General features: G+C 46.2%; 1 protein-coding gene across 3 annotated transcripts in view; it reads left to right on the forward strand.

The window, feature by feature from the left end:
• Nrf1 (nuclear respiratory factor 1) overlaps window positions 1-22,366 on the forward strand; it is a 113,571-nt gene that overhangs the window by 85,627 nt on the left and 5,578 nt on the right. The window contains exons 11-12 of one of the 3 annotated variants that reach the window (XM_059257501.1): window positions 2,103-2,227; window positions 5,361-5,570. In XM_059257501.1, the coding sequence (XP_059113484.1) occupies window positions 2,103-2,227; window positions 5,361-5,479 (244 nt within the window). In that variant the 3' untranslated portion in view covers window positions 5,480-5,570. Of the gene's footprint in view, window positions 1-2,102; window positions 2,228-5,360; window positions 5,571-19,708; window positions 19,985-22,366 lie in introns of those variants that run through there. The other 2 variants (XM_059257499.1, XM_059257500.1) reach the window with 2 other exon arrangements.

Below are 22,366 nucleotides of genomic sequence, written 5' to 3' on the forward strand. Positions count from 1 at the left end.
TTAATGTGTGTTAGATAGTATTTCTGAGAGTTTAGATTTTGCAAGGTTCCCATATGTATTTTATATCAGGAAAAAAATAAAAACACCTTAAAAGTAAGGCCAATTAGTCCAGAGGGGAGACTCTTCTGTTGAATAAGACTTTTCTGTCTGTTGGGTCTGTCTTTCTTCCCTAGGCAGTTACTTCCCTGTTGAGCTTCTTAGATAAAAACGGTATTTAATTGGGTGTGCATTGCTTTGCCCTCTCCGGTGACATGTCTACACCAGCCAGTCCTACTCCCTCAGCAGTCCCCACTGGAGCCTGGGATTGCAAGAAAACTGCTTTATTGGTGCAAAGCCTGCAGCGTCACAGCAGAACTGCATCTATTAGCTTCTTTGAAGATGGAACCAGGCCTTTGCTCACCTCTGCTAAGCTAAATGGCACTACCTTCTCTACTGTGTGCTCACTCGGGCATTTTATTGATTGCATCTGTATATGTACGTTTGCATGTACCACAGTACACACACGGAGATCAGAGACCAGTTTGTAGGAGTTGGTTCTCTGCTTTCACCTTTGGGTTCTGGGGTCAAACTTGGGGGACAAATGCTTTTGCCTATTGCGCCATCTTGCTGGCCAGTGCCCACGTATTTAAAAATTTAGTGTGTGTGTGGTGTACGTACACGTTTCTCTGGGGCTGCGGTTACTTGCACCTGTGTGCAGGTAGAGGCTAGAGGAGAGTGTTGGATGTCCTGCTCTATCACTCTGAAACAGGGAGGGTCTGTCACTGAATTTGGTGTTAAGCTGGCAGCCAGCAAGCCCCATTGATCCTGCTGTCTGCCTCAACTGACTGAGTTACAGGACACACAGCCATGCCAGCATTTTCGTATGGGTGGTGGGTTCAAACGCAGGTCCTTGCTCTTACACAGCAAACTTCGTTACCCACTCAGACCCCACGTGCTCAATTTTGATAACTCCCTTAGGGACCCCAAATTGTCAGCTGATAATCTCCATCTTTACAGAAGGGATTCTGAAACTTCTGTGGGCTATTTTGTTTTTAAAATCACTGAAATTTAGGTGACAAATTTTAGTCTTAACATCTTTAGGAATTTTCTTTCTTACTGGCACAGTAAAAACATAAAAGTGGGCTGGAGAGATGGCTCAGAGGTTAAGAGCACTGCTTGCTCTTCCAAAGGTCCTGAGTTCAATTCCCAGCAACCACATGGTGGCTCACAACCATCTGTAGTGAAATCTGGTGCCCTCTTCTGGCCTGCAGGGATATGTGCAGACAGAACACTGTATACATAATAAATAAATAAATCTTTAAAAAAAAAATTAAAAAAAAACATAAAAGTATATCTTATAATGTATAACATTGCAGAGTCAAGAAAAATGGATGTTTATTTATATAGTAAAAGCAGATAGGAAAGGAAAATAAGGGGGGAAAGAATGGGACCCAAACGGCTATAACCATGTACTCCCTTTAATCTGATGTCTCTGCTCTATGCAGTGTTGGCTTTGTAGGCAAGGGAGTTTATGATTTCCTTGAACTTAAGAGGCAGGAACTTTGGTCTTTTGGTGATGATTTTAAATACTAAGGCTCCATTTTTAGTGCTGTCTGCATGTAAGTGAAGCAAAAGGGAGAGCTGAATTCTTCAAGTTTGTAGTTAGCCATTGCTTTGTATTTGAAAAGTGTGCATATAAACTATGTTGTTATTATTTAATATTGATCAGTTAGCAAGTCCAGGTTGCTGACTCCTCACATTATCTATCATCCGTCTTTGGCTTAAAAGGACAGTTTCTGATGGTCTGTCTTACGTTTCCATCAAGAGAAAAAGTAACCCTTTGATTGACAACCCAAATGGTTTTGTGTGACTGGACGGGAGCTTCCACTTTGGTTTGCAGGCTCTCGGTTGGTATCCATCAGGGAAGACTGACAATGACCGCCTCTATCCTCATTTTAAAGAGAATTTCACAGTACTTTAGAAATCTGTCATTGAACAGTACTCTTGGCTCTTACCCATTCAGCCCTGGTGTCTAGCATGCGGAGAGCCCAGGGAGCCTGGGAAGGGTAGTGGTGTGCCTTCACTCATCTTGCATATCCCCTGTCCTGTCCCTGTCCTCACAGTGAAGCTGCCGCCCATGCTGTCGCCACACTGGCTGAAGCCACCTTACAAGGCGGGGGACAGATAGTCCTGTCTGGGGAAACCGCAGCAGCCGTGGGAGCACTTACTGGAGTCCAAGATGCTAATGGTAAGAGAGCATGAATATTTTAGTGACTTTATTCCCTGTGTCCACTTCAACCTTCCTGTACAGCTGGCAACAAACCCTTCAGGAAGAGGCTGAGCTTGGTTTGAGTTTTTCTTGATAGGTTGGCAATTGATGCCTAGGAAAATCTAGGGGCCTCTGATTCCTCTCATTAATAGGATCCTTAAGGAAAATGCCTCTATAATGGCTACCTAATTGGACTAGTTTTTAAAAATTAGCTGTTTTGCTAAATGAGACTTGCTAAGACAGACTTTAGAATTGCTGTGGGGTGTTTCCTTTCTTTACTGTCCTGCTGGGTAGGGTAGATCTTTGATCTTTACTGCAGCAGGGACTGGCATGGGGGGGGGGGGGGGCTGGAGTGCGCTGACTCCATCCAGAAAGGCACCACCATGTCATCTGTCCCAGGTTATACAGCAGGCTGTGATGAAGGCACTTTTCTGGTTGGTCCTGTGGGTCCTGCTTCTTGTTATGTATGTGGCCTTACCAAGGACATCTGGATTTAGTCAGTAACATGCTACCACCCAGCCCTTCTTCCCCAGCTCTTTGACCTCCTGGATATTGGTGACTGTCCCGAATAAACAGAAGGGATAAGGTTCACAGAATAATGGTGGCAAAAACTTAGAGCTCTAGCACAGCTCTTGGATCCAGTTCAGCAGGCTCTGGGAGTCAGTGGCCAAGACCTGGGCTCCCCAGGGAAGTGCCTCAGAAGTCTGAGTCAAAGAGGAGGACCAGCCTTATCTGTGAGACTGTGTGTGATTGTTTCTTTAATTAAGCAGGACAAATCAAGTATCTATGGTATGGAGAAATTGTCATTTAAAAGTCCTGGCAAGAACTTTTAGGTAGATAACACCTTTTTATTTAGGCAGAAAGTTCCTTAGTGACATCAAATGCCTGAAAGAAATTTCAGCTGGCCATAGTGGCACTCTCCTTTAATCCCAGCACTGGGGAGGCAGAGGCGAGCAGATCTCTGTGAGTTCGAGGACAGCCAGAGCTACGGAGTGAGACTCTGTCTCAGGAGTGGGGCGGGGTTCTAGCACTGTTTGTTTGTTTTCATGGTCAGCCCATGAGCCCGATACCCTGCTGGTGGGGGAAGTCTGGGGAAGACAGTGCTATGTCCTCCTTTGCAGTTGGAGAGGGCATTCTGTTCTCCTGGGGGAGAGGGATGTAGGAAGTACAGAGCTAGTAGCACTCCTGAGAGTCATTTTCCCAGATGACATACTGCTGCAACCCCAGGCTGTTTGCTCTGAGGCTGGGGGCTTCCTTCCACTAACCTGAATGGAGATGGGTTGGTTTTAGCCAGATTGGCAGGACAAAGGACATCTCACACCTGTGTATTCAGGACGCAGTGGATCACGTGGGGGTGTGGAGATTAAGGGAAAGCTCCCTTTGTGGCTAGGACCCTGCCTGTTTGTTTACCTTTTCTCTTCCTCACATGAGTCCTCATCTGCTCAGAGGGGAAAGTAGGCTATCTAGCCACACAGCATTGTCCTGAAGTACAAGAGCTGTCACTTGGTGAGGCTGCTGAAGTGCTTACTGTGTGGGTCTCAGAGGAGATCTTGTTCCCCATTCTAATAGACTTGATATGTCTGGGAGAGAACTGACTGCTTTAGGGTCCCAGCTGCTCCTACCTCTCCTTTTCAGGACAGACTTATAAGAAGTCTAAGCATGCTCTGGGTATCCAGCCAAATAGGCTGGATGGGCCATATGATACACTGAATCACATTCTCTGCTACCCAGTGCTGGAAGTTACCTCTTCTCTAGTAGTTGGTATGTTGTTGCTGTACTCTTGAGAAGAGAACATTTGTGGTCTACACCCTAAGAGCTACGCACAGTGACACATACCTGTAGTCCTACTTCTCAAAAGTCTGAGAATGGAGAGTCACTTGTTCCCATGAGTTAGAGACCATTCTGGGCAATATGGTAAGAATAGTCTCAAAAATAAAGTTTTAAAAATTAAAAAAAAAAAAAATGGCTGGGCAGTGGTGGCACACACCTTTAATCCCAGCACTTGGGAGGCAGAAGTAGGAGGATCTGTGAGTTTGAGGACAGCCAGGGCTACACAGAGAAATCCTTCCTCAAAAATAAGCTTAAATAAATAAGTAAGTAAATAAGTAAATAAATAAATGAATGAATGAATGAATGAATAAGTGAGTAAGAAAGCTTTTAGTCTCCCAAGCAGGCCCGTGCTTGCCAGCCTCGGGACTTCTGACTCGGGACTTGTCACTTTCTTACTGTAGGCTCTCTTTGTCAACTAGACCAGTGCCTTGTACTCGTCTCAGTGATTTCAGGCAAAAGCCAATCATTTTTCTCTGCTCTTGGGAATCCAAACAATGAATGTAATATGGGAGATGATCCAGATTGTTCTGACATTTCCTCTGTGTTCACTTTCACCTAGAGTGCTATACGGTTTACTCTGCATTAGAATTGGGTGTCCCCTTATCCATCTAATGGTAGCTGGCCAGACCAGCAAGGGCTGTCTGCATTCTTTCTGAGTGTGTCCTTGTGGTCCTTGTCACTTGTGTATTGTTAAACTGAAAGCATCTGCCAGTAAGCCAACAAGATGTCTTTTTTAAAATCAGGAAGAGTTTATTATTATCAAGAAGGTTAATGACAGCAGAATATAAAGTCCTGCTTGTAAGAGTAGAACTGACTTGAAAACGGACACTACTTGGGGAGGACATCACAGACTCCAGAAAAGTCTAAAGAACAATCCAAATAGCTTCTTAGAGCTATTTGGATATGGCATAAAGCCTGAAGAGCAGTTTGTGGGGCAGAACTAGCAGGAATGGAGGATGATGGCCACAGAATTTGATGGAGTAAAGTAACCACTAGGTGGTAGGTTAAAGTACTGAGGATATATACTGGTGTCCTCTAAGACCGTGTTGAAGATCGTGACCTATGCACAGCAGAGATAAAGTTCTGGGTCATCAGGACAGACCTGATAAATGCACTCTCTACCCATATGCCCTGCAGCCATATCATTTTTTTCTGGGCATCAACTCCATTCCAACACGACAGGAAGTTGGAGCCCTAGCGTTGGTTGATTCTGTTATGTTCTAAGAGGCTATGCGCATTAGCCTGTTCATTTCCCTTCACTCTCCATCCTCTTCTCTGCTAGGCCCCGGATCCCCTGTGCTCCCAGGACTCATGGCCTCCAGGACCAGCGGACCCAGGCACTCCTGGGCGGGAGGTGTTTGTAGACCTTTCCTCCTCCTTCCTATTCTACAGCAGAAATAAGGGAAGAATGCTGTTGGCTCCTGGCCACCTCAGCAGCCCCTGCTTTTATGTCAGAAATATTACCAGATTCATATGGCTATCTTTCCTTCCTAAAAACAAGATGAGGCCAAGCAAAACAGATGACTGGAGTTGCTAGGTACCCTTGCTTCTTCCTAGAGCTGATGAACGTCTCAACGTTTTCTAAATTAGCTGACCTCACTCTTCCTAGTGATGCAGAAGGAAAAAGAAAGGGTGAAGATGGAGTTTGTTGTGTCCTTTGGTTTGGTTTGTTTGTTTGTTTGGGGGAGTGTTTTGGTATTTTTGGTTTTGCCTTGATTATAAAATTATTGATAATTCCTCCAATAGAATGCTGATGTTTGAAGTTTGTTTTTTAAATCTGGCCTTTTCTTTCTGTTTCTCAAAAAAAATGTTTTCAAGCTAAATAGGATTGTATTGTCAGTATTATTTTGTAACTCATTTTAAAGTATCTTAACCATTTTCATGTCATTAAATCGTCTTTCAGAAGGTCATTTTATTATGCTTGATAATATTTCATCATAGTGTCCATAATTAGTGAGCCTCCTGTTATTGATAATTTAGCTTATTAATAGTCTTTTTTACAATAAAATAGTAGTTTATCTTTTTTTTATTTTATTTTTATGTGCATTTGTGTTTTTGCCATGGGTGTTGGGGTCCCGTGAAACTGGAGTTTCAGACAGGTGTGAGCTGCCATGTGGGTACTGGGAATTGAACTCAGGTCCTTTGGAAGAAGAGTCAGCACTCTTAACCCCTGAGCCATCTCTCCAGCCCCGTAGTTTATCTTTTTACAAAATTCTACACACCGTTAGTTAGTTAGTTAGTTAGTTAGTTAGCTAGTCAGCTAGCTAGCTAGTTAGTTAGTTGGTGTCACATCGCCCATGCTTGCTTATTCTCCCACCCTGGGGTTGACCACCTGCTCCTGTGCCTTGCACTGAATATTAGCATAATTATAGTTTTTCCCTACTTTAGGACAGGTAATGAGTTTTGTCTTATTTAAATTGCTTTTTTCTATTAGTAATAGATGTTGCCTTTTTCATGATTTTTGTATTTGAGATGGGCTCATTATGTAGTCCAGGCTGGCCTCAGACTCAGAGGTGGTTCTCTCACATCATCACCTGAACTGCTGGGATTACAGGCACGAGTAAAGCCCTACGTGTTTTAGCTACACTAGTGCATATGTATGTTTCATGTCCTTTAAACGTGTGGATGTTTTGTCTGTGTCCTAATAACCGTTCTCTGTCATATGTGTACGTACATATGTTGTCAGAATTCTAGAGAGTAAGCTTCACGTTAGCTTTGAAGTTCACCTAGAGAAATTAGTCTTTATTTCTACTTGACCCCTACAGACCTCTTAGCATCATCATTCCCTGTGTTGTCCTGGCTGTGGGCTGGAGGACTGTTGAAACATCAAGGCTGCCAGCCTTTGGCAAGGCCTTGCCAGTTCATGTACAGAAGGCAGCTGCCCTTGCTCACCTTTGGCCCAAGAGCCTGCTTTCCATAGCTGGCCCTGGCAGTGACTCCGGGCTTCAGCTCTCCCTGAAGGCTCTTCCACAGTCCTGCTGTACTACAAACCTGTGTCCATTTACTGCCCATCCTGCTGTCTTCTCCTCACTTAGCACGCGTTTTCTCATTCTTGGTTTGCACCGACCTCTTTACTCTTGTTTGTTTTGTTTTAAGGCAGGGTCTCTCTACAGAGTCCTGGCTATCCTGGAACTCACTATGTAGACCAGGCTGGCCTCAGACTCACAGAGATTAAGGCATGTACCTGTCCTTAAGGAGGACACCATGCCCTGTGTCCTCCTTACTTCTAAAATCCCCGCTTTAGCTTGATCTCCACTGTATTAAAATGCCTCTCTAAGGTTTGATCTTTAGGGCTTGAGAATATGGGTTCAGTGGTAGAGAGATTGCTTGACGTGTACAGGACCTAGGACTGAAAGGGAAAGAGAGAAAAGAAAAACTGGTCAATTTTTCTTAACAAGCATGAGGTTCTGAGAAAGGAGCAGGACTCTGGGGTGACATCCTCACAGGAGAAAACGGAAAGTGCATTCCAATTCAAGTGATACAAGAAGGCTCTATGGCCTGCCTGTAAGCAGATGAGTCCAGCTGAAGGCAAAGGAGCGTGCGTGGGCATGTCTTAACTTCCTGTTAAAACCTCCTTGGTGTGTATTAGAAGAGCGTTAGCGCACCTTTGATGTGAGGTCTGAAAACTGTTTCTTCCTGGGATCCATAGCTCTAATCAGATGGTAATTAGATCTCTTTCTCTTAGGTACATGCACACACAGATTGAAATTAAGAACCTCTGCTACAGAAGGTGGTAGTGGGGGGCGGGGGTGCTAGGGATACAGTTCGGTAGTAGAGCATATGCTTTGCTTGTGCCAAGCTGTGGTTCCTCAGTGAGTGGCAGGAGTGGTAACGAGGGTTGTTTAACTGGGAGTATCTGGTGTGCTCGAGGGTGGTGGATGGACCTGTGAGCTAAGTGCAGACACTGCATCACTAAGATGATGGTAGGCCACAGCTTAACCTCCCTAAGCCGTAGCTGCACAGTTGAGATAATGGCTGGTCTTTGTTCATATGGCGGTCAACACTGAACAAACGATGTCCATTTAGGGCTTAGCATAGTGCAGGGTACATAATACATTGTAAGTGGGATGGTATCTCCACGTTTTACATAGTAGGTCAAGCTGTACAGAGTTCACAGTACTCGTTAGTGTAGGTCATGCCTTTCCATCTTTAAGACAGATCGAGATGCTCACTTAAGACAACTGGAGATGGTCAGTCCTCTCTGTGTCCTTGATGGAGGGCAGTAGAATACAAGGCAAGGGGCCATTACTTTGGGTTCTGTTACTGTTGTAGTAAGGCTGCTATTCTCCAGTACAGAGTTTACAATAATTAGGATACCCTTTGCCCTCCTCAAGTGGCACTGCCCCTCTGCAGATCTCAGTGACTGCATTGATGTCACCATCCTTCATGAAGGGTGATTTTTCATTTTTTTTTGTCACTATCACCATCATCCACTATTATTACCATGTCCTTGGTTCTCTAGCTCTTTAAGAAATAAAACACAAGTCCTTATTCTGATAAACCATAAAACTCTCATTCTACCTCCTGTGCTGCCCATTACTGTGGTGACATGCTCACAAAAGCCAGGGGGGATGGAAGTATGCTAAGTTAGGAAATGCGTCAGTCACTGTGTGTCAGAAGGTTGCTGATATGCTATTCCCTGTGCACTAACTACTTTTTGACTTGGTGTTGAGAGTTAATAAAGAAATTTCAATGGAATACATTTGGGGCTGACGAGATGGCTCAGGGAGTAAAAGCACTTCCTGTGCCATCCTGATGACCTGAGTCCCATCCCCTGACCTCTGTGGAAGAAATAGTGGGCACCCTAAGTTGTCCTCTGGCATTCATGTGTGCACATAATAAAAAATTCAATTTAGGGCTGAAGAGATGGCTCAGAGGTTAAGAGCACCAACTGCTCTTCCAGAGGTCCTGAGTTCAATTCCCAGCACCCACATGGTGGCTCAACAACCATCTGTAATGAGATCTGGCACCTTCTTCTGTGTACATAATAAATAAATAAAATCTTTTTAAAAAATTCAATTTAGCCTGACATGGTGGCACACACCTTTAATCCCAGCACTCAGGACACAAAGGTGGAGAATCTGTGAGGTGGAGGCCAGCCTAGCTCTTGTACATAACATATAACATAACATAACAAATTCCAAGACAGTTAGGACTAAACAGAGAGACCCTGTCTCAAAGAAAAAATGTAATTATATTTTATGCGATACCCTTTGTACCTTAGCCAAACATGACAAACGCAACGCCACCAGGGCTTGAAGCAGTCCCTGGGCAACTGTTTCTTGCGTGTGTTTTAAGTTCTAGTATTTGCAAGCTACAGCCATCCCTTCAAGGCCCCCACTGTAGTTGCTGTGGGCTTCTAGAAGGTAAACGGCCTCTTTCCACTGACTCTTTGTGGTGTCTAGAAAAAAAAATGAAGGCATTAGGGTGGATGGTCAGTCAGACCAAGCGGAGACACTGCCCTGTTCTGCAAGAAAAAGCCAGTGTAGATGATTCCTAATGCAGCCACTTCCACTGTGGAATCCAGGCCACCCACACATATGACAGAGATCTCTTTATGAGAGAGAAGCGCTGTACCTGAACAGACCTGAGGGTGAGCCCTCAGCTGCTGCTCTGGGAACCCAGTCATGTGGTGCAGCAGCGGGGCACAGTGATGCCACTGTGTCCTCCACAGCCCCAGGAAATCAGCTTTCCTGACACACAGGTCCCCACGTTGAGTCAGCTAACTCCTCTGTGAGATGAAGAGGAGGCGTGCTGGCAGGCCTCACACTGCGGACGGCACCTCTGTGTTTCACTTGATCTTTGGCTGCCGCCCAGCACTGAACATAACTGTTTAGAAGCTTCATGTTTCTTTTCTCACTGTTCCTGCCACCACTGTGGTCTTCTTGCAGGTGACCAAGTACTACTGTCGCTAGCAAGGGGCTGGGGCATGCTCACCCGTCCTGTGCAGAGGTGGCCAAATCTCAGATTTGCTGTGGTCAGGAGCTGCTAAGTGGAGACAGAACTCCAGCCTGTCTTTCCACTGCCTGGTGTGCCTTAACCCCTTCACTCCTCTTGGCAACCTCCCCACCCTGGGAAATAAGGAAGATAGAAAATAAATGAAATCGTGGTCTTCCTTACTCTTCCTGTTAAACTGTCATTGTCAGGAACCCTAGTCTTAGAAGTAAGAGTCCAGGAAACCTTAGCAGAGGCAAATAAGTACATAATAGGAGAACTAACACCTAAAACTGCTCTGACCCAGTCCGGAGCAGCAGCGTGTGCCTGCATTCCCAGCTACCGCAGAGTCAGAGGGGAGGGTCACATGAACCCAGGAATTTGGGGCCAGCTTGAACAGCATAGCAAGTGTCTGTTCTGGTGTTTTTGAGATAGGGTTTCATTCACTGTGTAGCCCTGGCTGTCCTGGAACTTACTCTGTAGACCAGGCTAGCCTCAAACTCACAGAGATCTACCTGCCTCTGCCTCCTGAATGCTGGGGTTAAAGGAGTGCGCCACCACCACCCGGTGATAGCACAGTTTTTAAAGTTACTTGCCAGGTGATGTGTAGCTTTGCGCCTTTCCTGGAACTCGCTTTGGAGACCAGGCTGGCCTCGAACTCACAGAGATCCGCCTGGCTCTGCCTCCCGAGTGCTGGGATTAAAGGCGTGCTCCGCCACCACCGCCTGGCAAAACCTTGTCTTGAAAAAAAAAAAAAAAAAAGTGAAAACTATGCTATCCAATGTGGTTGCAATTTTTATGTGTGGCCATTTACATCAAAGTAAATGATAACTAAAAATTAAGACATTTACTCAGTTACAGTGATGATCATATTTGAAGTGGTAAACAGTCACTTGTGGCCTAAGATACTGAATTTTTATCATAATTTATTCATAATTAAATTCAATAACAACATGTACCTGGTGGCCACTAGAGTAGACTGTATCTCTGTTATAAATGACCATCACTGGAGAAGCTTTCTCTTGGATAACGTGTTGCCAGCCATGGCAAAAATACTATGATCTCCTGGTAGGTTTTGTCCCTTCCACACAGGGGAGGACCATACAAACCTTGTGAGCTTTGTTCCCTGGTGACCTTCCCAGCTCCTAGACATCATGGCTTTGCTGTTGTTTGTTTAAGGGAAAAAGGCACCCATGTGACTTCAGAAGTCCACAGACTGTTAGCGTCCTGAGTAGGAAGCCTGAGAGAGGAGGTGGTGGGGACACCTGGTCCCATTTCCCAGTCTGCTTTTCATGGCACAGCCACTTCACACTTCTGCTTAGTCCACAGTCGTCGTCGAGGTCTTCTCATAGTTATAGGTCCTTGGAGCCGGGTGCCCTAAGGAATTTGTAGTGGTACCCAAAACCAAACATGGGAAGCCAGGGGGTCCTGAGTCTGAAAGTAGCATTGCTATGGGATCCGTTCCAGATGGCACCTAAAACACGGAGAAGAAGGGGGTAGTGAGTCTTCACTCCAGAAGCCGCTCCTTCCTCTCTTCTGAATTACTCTGAAGTCCAAAGTACCTTCCAGAATAGCTCTCGATTGAAGGTAGTGTTCCTAACTCCCCGCTTTCTCCCATCCAGGGAGGTGTGATAGTGGTACTGATTAAGGGGCAGCAGAAATGTTTTTGTCACTCTTCTGGGCCGTCCTCATCCCATGCACATAACAGCTGTCCACAGTCACCACTGTGGACAGTAACTACCATTATTATTAGAAGAAACACTGGGAAGGGGAAGAAGGGAGGCAAGAGTCGACCTCAGGAAGCCTCTGATGGACCTGTAGTGTGCCCCTCCAGCATGCTGAGTTTTGTCTTCAGGGGCACCGGGCCTTCCTGGCACTGGAGTCTAGCCCCGGCAAAGGTGGTGTGCGGTGGACCCCTTCAGAAGAAGTAGCAGTGCCTTTTGCAAGGTGCCCCGCCCCTCCCTGTGGGTTAGCACATCTTTTAGCAGGGCATGTTACCCTACCTGTAGTTCCAGCACTGGGGAGACTGAGGCAGGGGGCTCATATACTAAGTTCTGACCTGCCTGGGATGCACATCAAGACCCTGCTCGAGAGAGTTAGGGAGTAGGGCACTGGAGGAAGGACAGAGGGAGAGAGGGAAAAAACAAGAAACTGACTCTCATCTTGGTCTTAAAGATGGTGGACTACAAGTGTGTGTTGAGGGCCTTCGTGGTGAAATGTTAGACCTTTATGCCTTCGTCTCTTAAGTGCTCATCTGATCTGTCCTGTGGCCTTCAAATGTAGTGCTTAGCTGTTATCTGGGTTCAAAGCTAGATGCCTTCCATTTGGTTCCTCGGCACCACAAAAGGAATGAGCACATACCAGCAAGCCAACTTGACATGCTCAAGTCTTGGTGCCTTTCATCAAAGTCAACACTCTACAAGAAGACTTTTTTTTTCTTTTTTAATACCAAAGCAAGATACATAATTGAACAAATTTAACTGGAGTCGTTTCTGTTCAATTCATGATTAGAAAGTAGTTATTTGATTTTTCTCCACATTCTTGCAGGTTTAGTAAGGTATGTTCAAGGGGCTTTAGCTACATGAAGTTCATACAGGGACCCCCATTATAGGACAAGCTTTTGGAGAATAAAGTTTTCAAAGGTCTTGAGTAAAAGACCTTCCTCTTGTAGTTGATGCCTCTGTGGGGACTTTGAAGGAATGTCAGCACGCTGTTATTGACTCTAATAACTTGCACATCACAGCCTGGATGCTCTGGGGCCTTCTGACTCTCAGGTTACCTGTATAAATACAGGATTCTCGTCCCTGCATCCAGCATGCCATTTGTTAATAAAGAGCAAGTGTTGCAGAGCCCGGCAGTGGCGGCAGCAGCCTGGCAGGAGAAGTAATCGGAGCAGGATAAGCATGCCTCCTTTTTGTGGGATGCTCTCTCTCTCCATCTCCTACCAGGAGGAGGCTATCAAATGAAGAGGAGGTTGTGCTTGGAGTCGGTCGGTCCTGTGAATGTCTGAGTGGCACCTGCTTCATTCAGTAGCTCTGCTTTCCTGGGCCTCCCACTGCACAGCTGCTCCTGACAAAGCCCCTTTTCTCCTCCTGTTGGTCAGACTGAGGACAGAGGCCCAGCAAGGAGACATGCTGGTTCTGCTTTGTCAGCACAGTTGCCTGTGACATTGGAATTACACCGAATCTTCATTATCAGAGGGCCCCAACTGAGATTTCCCGAGCCTAAGTAGGGTTTTCAAAGTGAAATTGATTTTTTTTTTTTTTTTAATCTTTGCTGTTGTAAGGCCAGCAATTGGCTCTGGGCATCACTGAAGGGGTCTAAGCATGGGAACTGAGACATTGGTCCTGAGCAAGGCAGCAAAGGCAGTGCTATCAGATCTATCAGATCGGCTCAGCAGAGAGCCGGCCGGCCGGGCGCTCTTCTGACTCTGCCGCCCGATCGTCTCCGTGGTGCTCAGTCCTAACTAGGTTCCCTTACACTGTGCTGCTCGTAATGACGGTGCAGTTTCTCCTGGAGAGGCCTAAGAGGCGAGAGAGTGTCCATGTAAATTGTAAGATAGGGAAGAAGAGGAAAGAAAGAATTGTGATATAAAGCAAGGAAATGTCCAGGAAATTATTTCTGGCTAATACAAAGTATCCATTTTCAGATTGAGTTTCCATCTAAACAAACAAGAGGCAGCTCTTCCCCTGTGTGTGTGTGTGTCTGTGTGTGTGTCTGTGTGACTGATATACATCTGTGGTATGGAATTAGCATACTAGAAACTCTAGAAAGGTTTTCAATATTGCAGCTATCTCAGTTAACTAAAATGAAATAAAATTTAAAATGTAGTTCCTCAGTCACCATTCATAGCCACTGTGTTAGCCTGCACACAGACTGAATGTGTCCTGTCCTGGGGAAGTCTCTGAGACGTTAGTCTGAACTTGAACTGTGTTGGCTGCTTTAGGACTCCTTGGAGTATCTAGGGTAGTCTTCACGATAGAAGAGAAGGACTGACTGAACATCTAGCATACCTCCCTCTAGCCATGCTGCCTAGACTGTATTCTCTAGTTGTAAAAAAATTGGGCCTCCAAGAATCTCACCACTACCCTCACACAAGGAAGGGGGAAGCAATACTGAATTACACTAAGTGAGGAAGGGATTTGATTTTAGGAAGACCTGCCTTCTGTTGTTTGAGACAGGGTCTCACTGGCTGGTTTGAAACTCACTCTGTAGACCAGGCTGCCTGGAACTCACAGAGATCCATCTGCCTCTGGCTCCCAGCACTGAGACTCAAGGTGTATGTCTCCACACCCAGCAGGGATGGATGTCTGTTTCAACTCATCCTCTCCCTGGACTTCTCTTTCTCCTCAGCTTTCATAGCCCAGCTATGAGGACTAGAGAGCTCTCTTCTCAGTAAGTAGCCTCTAACAAGAGGTCATGTGAAACTCAGGGGCCAAAAATGTGTGTGGCTTGTTCATTGTATAGACAGCAAAAAAGTCAAAAGGTAGGTTCTTGGCACCTTCCCTTCCCTTCCCAGGAGCTGTAAGACCAGGGTGGAAGTGGCTTTTAACCGTTTCCTCCTCCTTTGCTCTGCTTCAGCAGCCACTACATGGTTGCTCGGACTCCTAGGAGAAAGCTCATGTGAAATAAACACCGTTACCTCAACTTAGACAGGTTCTTTTTTTTTTTTTAAACATAACTCTGATAAATGTAATGTTACTTAAGCACAAATCAGCCCTATAGTCAGAAGTAGCCTGTGGATTTTATAACTGTAATCAACTCTTTGTTGTCACATAGAGATTATGTCTCGTGTAGATTACTGGTGACACATCTTAAATCCTTGGGCAGTTTTGAGCTAAGCAGCCCAGTGTAAGCCTGACCATCCCCACCACTCTGTGCCAGCTGCTGTGTGCTTAGGAGATACAAATTAGCTTCCACATTAGCTTAAGGAAGACATAATTAGGAAGGTAGATCTGCTATAAGAAAACCACCTCATAAATGCTACTTTAGGAAGGAGGTGAACCGGAGTAAACGACTCTCCCTTTGGCTCAACTAAGAACTGGCTGGAAGATGCATTTTTGTAAACACATACTCCATCCCAAGTCAGTGCCTGATGTGTTTAGCTGGGTTTGTTAGCTGCTGCACAGAACACCGTGCACTGGGGTGTATGGGAAGCTGCAGGGCTGTGGCAGGTTCTGATGGCCCATCGTGCCCAATGCCTTGTAACCGTTCTGTGTTCTTGTCAGGCCCTTTTATGGCAGACTATGAAGGTTATAGGTGGATCCTGGCAAGAAGGCTACAGGTGGGTTCATCTTTGGTGAAAGAAGGAAGCAGCTGAGGTATGGTAGCGGCAGCACGGCCTTCACAGGCTCTGCTTCTTCCAGATGGCCTTATCCCTTCAGTACAGCCTCCCGTCACCCAGTCCTCTGATAGCTTTAGGAACTGCCGATAATTGCTATCTTGGATGGTGTTGCTCTTCGTTGACTGGCTGGCGTTCTTTTTATAAAGACTTGTCTTCGGGGACAAGTTGGCTGTACAAGTACAGTTCAGATAAGAGAGAAAATGACTGTTGTCAGGATGAAGTTTACTAGTCTTCGCGAATACATGGACTTCAAGATGGCGCCAGTCCTCCCAGTGAAGAAGAAATCTTTAGATGTCAAAGTAGGGGAGCTGCTGTGCTAGACATTGATGTGGAATTTCACTCCTAAAGACATCACTGGAGCATTTCAAAGAGGTCACTACAACACATACATCAGTCAGAAGAAAGGAAGCACTGCTGAGGTGGCTTGATTCGGGCAGCTTACATACTTTTCAGCTCCTGCTTGTCTTACGAAGAACTCAAACCTGAATGGCAACCCATATAACCACTGAAGAGGGGACAGTGCCCAGGGTGCACTCTGGACCATGATCACCTTACCCCACCCGACTCCTGTGTGGGGAACTCCGTCTTTGCTGACTCCTTTCCTACCAATAAAAACTGACTGGGTTTTTTTTTTAAAAAAAAGATGATGCTTTACTGAGGTAGATGTCTTTCTGTGTGACTGTCAAGCTCTGGAACTGTCCAATTACCATCCCTTCATCCCTCACTCTGGGAAACCCCCATGTGACCCTACCACTTCTCATTTCTGCATTAAAACTCAGCCGGGTGACTTTCTTCTGAGGACCGTATGCAGGCCACCAGCGTGTGCTTTGTAGCCCTGCTCTTCTTCCCTGCCTTCCCTGCAGTTTGATCCATATTCTGAGCCGTGTGCATGCTCTGCACAGTCTAATTGAAGGAAGGCTCGTCCCTACTTCCATCTTCAGAATGGAAGCCTTTATGGTCAGATCAGCAAGGCTAGGGTTGAGTTCAGCCCACACTGGGGGTTCAGTCTACAGGACAATGAACCACGGGGGTTCTGATACCGAAGCACAAAGCCTCAGTTCATAGTATTCCTGAGCATCTCCCTTGTGTTCAAGAGGAAATCATGAGTTTATATTTCTAAGATATCTCTTGAGATTCATTTGCTAAAGGTTAAAAATAAATTCAATTTTTAATATTTGATTTATGGGGAAGGGGGCAAGCGGAGTTTCTTGGTAGTCTTCCAAAGGCAAAGGACAGAATGACACTGTCCCAGCTGGCCCACACTACAGTGAGCATGATTCCTAGGAGCATTTTTGAGATTGTCTGGCCGGAAGGGAGGAAGCTTTGAGTGCTGGGAAGGGCCCAGCACTGAGGGCTGCTCTTGGCTGCAGGAGACTGTTCGGTGCTTGCCAGGTCTAACACATTAGATCCATAAATCCCCAACGCCTCATACTTAGCCGGCACACAAAGGGAAGGCTGAGGAGCCCTTGCTCCCCTGGCTTGCTAGCATTAGGGCTGCCTGGCCCTCTCTTCAGTTTCAGGCTGGCCTTCTTGTTATGACCTTGTCCTCTTCCTGTTGGTCTCTGTGTAGACCTCTGCCTCTGTCTCCCTTCCACTGCTGGACTGGCTTCCCTGCCAGGTGACCAGGCTTGTTTGGATTCATCAGCCTCTGGGGTATTCTTCCAAGAAAGATTTCCTCCTCTTGCTGGTCTTTAAATTGTGACAAGTTTTGGTTTTGGTTTTTCAAGACAGTTTCTGTGTAACAGCCCTAGCTGTCCTGGAACTCACTCTGTAGACCAGGCTAGCCTCAAACTCACAGAGAACCACTTGCTTCTGCCTCCTGAGTACTGGGATTAAAGGCATGCACCACCACCACCTGGCAAGAATTTGACAAGTTTTGTAACGTGAGAGTGGTTGGTTGAATTCCTTGTTCTCCCCTCCTTTTTCAGATATATTTAATTGTGTATGTGTGAGTGTTTTGCCTACATATATGTATATGCTTGTGCCAGCAAGAGTCAGAAGATGGATTGAGGATCCTTATGAGCCACCATGTGGGTGCTGAGAACTAAGCCATCTCTCCAGCCCTTTCTGACGGGTTCATTCTTACCCTTTCTGGTCAGAGACTTGATTCTCCATATAGGCCAATGTTCTTCTGCTATATGGATTAGCCTTCCTGTTAACAAACTACAGAAGAGCCGGGTGGTGGCGGTGGCAGTGGCAGTGGCAGTGGCAGTGGCAGTGGCGGCACACACCTTTAATCCCAGCACTAGGGAAGCAGAGCCAGACGGATCTCTGTGAGTTCGAGGCCAGCCTGGTCTACAGAGGGAGTTCCAGGACAGCCAGAGCTGTTACACAGAGAAACCCTATCTTGAAAAAACAAAAAATAAAATAAACTACAGAAGACATTACATTATTTCCTTTTAGTTTTAAGAATCATTTCTCAGTCAAATGTGGTGGCTCATGCCTGTAATTATAGCACTCAGGAGGCTGAAGCAGGAGGATAGCTGAGTGTAAGGCCAGCCTATGCCATCCAGTGATTTCCAGGCCAGCCAAGTCTACAGTATGAAACCTGTCTCTAGGGGGAAAAAAAATCTTTCCATCAACTGCTATTTATTTTGTGTAGCTTGCCCCCCTCCCACCCCCGACCCCATGACTGTCAGTATTCTCCCAACTGAAGATACTTCCACGGCCAATTCACAAGGCCTTTGGCCTGAAAGATTGAATTACAGCGAACAACAATTCCCAAAGGTTTCCCTGCTTGGAGGGCAGATGAAAGGCCCATTCTTCCGAAAGCCGTCTGTGTTGCCCTATCTTGTCGTGGGGTGGAGGAGGGTTAGCTGTCGTGCTGGGTAGCCAGCCAGTCCTGGTACCCTGGGTTCTGTCTGGTTCATGTCTATCCTGTTCACTGCTGAGGAGTTTAGACGTGTTGGTAATGTCATCGTACTGTACCTGATCCCTTGTATGTATTACATAACACACTTATTTTGGTGCTAACGATTGAACCATAGCCTCGCAATAGGTAAGCATTCTACCACGAGCTGCACCCGCAGCTCCAGCCCTGGTCCTGTTTTTAACTTTGTTACTGCAGGTCGGTAGTTGGCCCAGGAGTGCACACTTACCTGTGCACTGGGCTGGCAGCTGCGCTGTCCCCTCCCAGAGTTCCTGTGCGGCTGAGACCTCTGCTGGGATGCAGATGGGAAGCTGCCTGCCGGTTCTCTCCTTATGATTCCATGGCTTTTATCTCAGATCTGTGTCTTTGGAGGCCTTCAGCAAATGATCGCCTGCCGTAGGAGCAAGTCCCTGTTACAAGATGCGTGCTGTTCCCAGGGTCCAATAAACTAGCAGCCCAAACTAGACCTTTCATTCAAAAGCATCTCAAAAAGGAGTGAACAAGTACTGTAGACCTACTGTGTACCAGACACTGTTCCAAGGGTTCCCTATGTCAGCATATCTGGTTCAGCATCCCCATGAGATTAGTGATTACCATTTTGTATGTGAGGAAGCTAAGGCCCACAGATGTTGGATGACAGAATGGAAACAGGTCTTTGTGGCTGAGAACGCATAATGGAATTAAGATAGCCTATAGAGTAAAATAGCTCTTCCATGCAAAGCCCGGGATTTCCACAAAGCATTTGACTACAGCACCTTAAGGATGCTGTGGAGAACACTGGTTTCACTCTAGAGTAGAGCAAAGCAAAGGCCTTGAAGGCTCGTCAGTCTGCAGAGGGCAGGGCTGGAAGGATGTGGTCCAATTGCTAAAAAGTCACGAAGACCATGGCGAGTTGTGTCACAGTGTGTCCCATTACTGAACAGCCTCTGTGCTCAGGTTGCTCAGTGTTCAGTGACAGTCCTGTCAACAACTGAAGTCAGCAGACATCTAAAGAGAAACACAGAAACTACTCGGAAGCAGGGCGGGGCCATGCGACGTTGAGTGAATGGTGGAGTCCATAACACCACAGGAGGCAGGGAAGAGAGTGGGCTGTGTGTCTGCTCTAACCCCTGGATTGTCCAAAGAGCCTGACTTCAATCTGCAGGAGTAGCCTAGGCAGGGAGAGAGGCTTGAACAAGCATGCGTGGTATTGAGGGTGTGGCGGCGGCAGGACAAACGTGCTTGTGTGATGGAGGGATAATACAGGGAATTGGGGGGAAAGTTGGTGTATACTTGCTCAAGATTCAGCTAACCAGGCATGGTGACTATGTAATCTCAGCACTTGGAAAGCTGAGGCAGCAGGATCAAGAGTTTGAGACCAACCTGGGTTACTTAAAGTGCTGAGGAGACGCAGAAGTATCTGGAAATGAGCATGGCAGTGCTTTGGCAAAGATCATTAAGGCTGGGTTTGCAGCACGTCAACTGGAATACTTTCTCACTGCAGGCCCAGATGACGTTCATGCATGGACCATCAGGAAAGCCACGAAGGCTCCTCAGGCTGCAGGAAAGATTCACACAGAGTTTGGAAAGGGATTCATTATGGCGGAAGTAATGAAAGACGAAGATCTTAAAGAGGAAGGTTCTGGAAATGCAGCCATGGCTGCTGGGAAGTACAGACAACAAGGCAGAACTTACGTTGTTGAAGATGGAGATATTATCTTCTTCAAATTTAATTCGCCTCAGCACCTGAAGAAGAAATAAAGTTTAGCTCTTAACTTTAGCATATGTATGGCTATGGTTTTGCTTTTGACTTGGGGTAGTTGGTTGTTTTGTTTTGTTTTTAGCTAAAGTTTCTGAAAACTGAAGGTACAAAGTTGGAATGGGACTCTTGTATAAATTGTTACTTACATTAAAATAGCAGAAGCTGAGTTCTGGTTTACTTTTGAAAGGAGAGTTGGGATTGGAGAGTTGACTCAGCAGTCAGGCATGCCCACTGTCCTAACGAAGAACCCAGGTGTGTCAGTACGTCCAGCTCCAAGGGACCTAACGCCCTCTTCTGGCTTCAAGGGTACCCACACACGTCATTCATTTACACAGGTGCATACATACACATAAATAAAATTAATCAAAGTAGTTTTTTTAATTTAAAAAAAGGGAAGGACGGGGAGCTGACAGGAGTTGGTGGTGTATTGGATATGAAGTCAAGGGTGGTGAGGGGGACTTCAGAGACTTGAACCTGAGCAAAAGGAAGGATGTAATTGCCGTGTGTTGAGGGAAGGGGGCCTGGGCCTTGCTTCACCATTTATGCTCAGCGATGATAGCCAACAGCTGTATTTTAATCAAGACAGGACAGGCTCCTAGGGCTGACAGCTCCTCTAGGGAGTTGGGAGTGGTTGATCCAAAGATCCTAGAGGTGAGGCCTGACTTTCTGAGTTCCCTCTGACCTCCATTCTCTGGATAGTGCTGCCATAATTTCCCATGAAGCCTGGAGAGGCAGTGGTGAGCCCTGAAGGATGGCCCTCTGCCTTCCTGACCCTGTTGCAGGGTGCTAGTTGTCCAGGGTATTCTGGTGCATGGAAAGGCTCCCAGATCCAAAGCCCACACATCTAGCTTAATAAACTAGTCATTGGAGGCAGGGGGACAACATGACAGCCTGCCTGTTCGCCTGTTGTTTGTTTCGTTGTGTTTTTTGAGACAGGGTCTTAAGGCTGTTGACAAGGCCGGCCTGGAGGCTGTGTGCTAGGACTGTAGTCATGCATTACCTTGCCTGGTTTGGGGGTGTGAGGGTTGGTTTTGACTGTGAGACATGGTCTCCCTCACCATGTAACCTGAGTTGGCCTCAAACTAAAGATCCTCCTGCCTCTGCCTCCCAAGTGCTGATTTTATGGGTATCTACCACCACAGGCAGGATCTACTGGGTATTGTTATTACATTGACTTATTTGCTGTGTGTGTGTGTGTGTGTGTGTGTGTGTGTGTGTGTGTGTGTGTGCGCAGTGGAGATCAGAAAACAACTTACTGAAGTCAGTTCTCCTTCCATCGTGTGCGTCCTGGGGATTGAACTCAGGATGTTAGCTTTGGTGGTAAGCACCTTTACCTGCTGAGCCATCTGGCTTGCCCTTGCATTTTGTTTTTTGGTAAACTTTTTTTGTGTGTATGTCGGGGGCTGTTTCTCATTTTGTAGCTCTAGCTGATGTAGAACTGGCTATGCAGACCAGACTGGCCTCAAATACAGAGATCCACCTGCCTCTGTCTCCCAAGTGCTGGGATTGGATAGCGATTTACCACTGGGCATCATCTCTGTAATCAGAACAGCTGGAAGGCTGAGCAAGGCAGGAAGAATACCATGAGTCTGAGGCCAGCCCAAGCTACCCAGTGAGACTGTCTCAAAACAAATGAGAATAAACTTTGAATTTAAAGAAACGGTTTAGATTTGCTAAACTCTAGTATTTGTGTGGCTTTGACATTTTGGAATACTGAAGTCTTGAGAACATTGTGAGTCCGTGCCTTCCTGATAGGTCCAGGGTTCTGCTGGAGTGCTCACTTATGAGAAGATGCCGTCCTGCATCCCTCTCCAGGGTCCTAGCACAAATCCAAGGGCATACAGCCACACACACCAAGGAGTTTGGTTACTAAGACTGTATTGGGTCTCCCTGAAAAAGAAAAGGAACTTCGGGCCCTTAAAGTAGAACATGAAGGACTTCCTGTTGCTTAATCAATTGAAATGACCCAGAATCCAAGCTTGGATTAGCGTGTGCCTCTAGATTAGGGCTAATCGGGGCAGGCTGAGCAGATGCAGGGACACTCCCAGCGTGATTACTGTACCTCAGCATTTAATCATCTCTCTTCCAAGGGCAGCCGCCCGCCCGACTTAGTGTGTACTGGGTTTCAAAGCTTTCGGCCCCTCCCCCATGCTATGGACATAAAGGCAGCTAGGTCAGAGACACTGAGGAGATTTAATCTAATCCCATGTCCAAATGCCTGTGTGGGTGTTTGTGTTAGAGAGAGAGATCTTAAAATCCCCACATGAAGATGGCGATACATTTATTTAAGGTGGACATGGACTGAGAATGCATGTAGAAAATATTAGAGTTGTGTTTGCAAGGCCTTTGAGGTTATGCAATGACCAAGATGTGTAGTGCCTATCACAACTACTCACCTTG

The sequence above is a fragment of the Peromyscus eremicus genome, chromosome 3, assembly GCF_949786415.1.
Source record: "Peromyscus eremicus chromosome 3, PerEre_H2_v1, whole genome shotgun sequence".
NCBI classification, from domain to species: Eukaryota; Metazoa; Chordata; class Mammalia; order Rodentia; family Cricetidae; genus Peromyscus; species Peromyscus eremicus.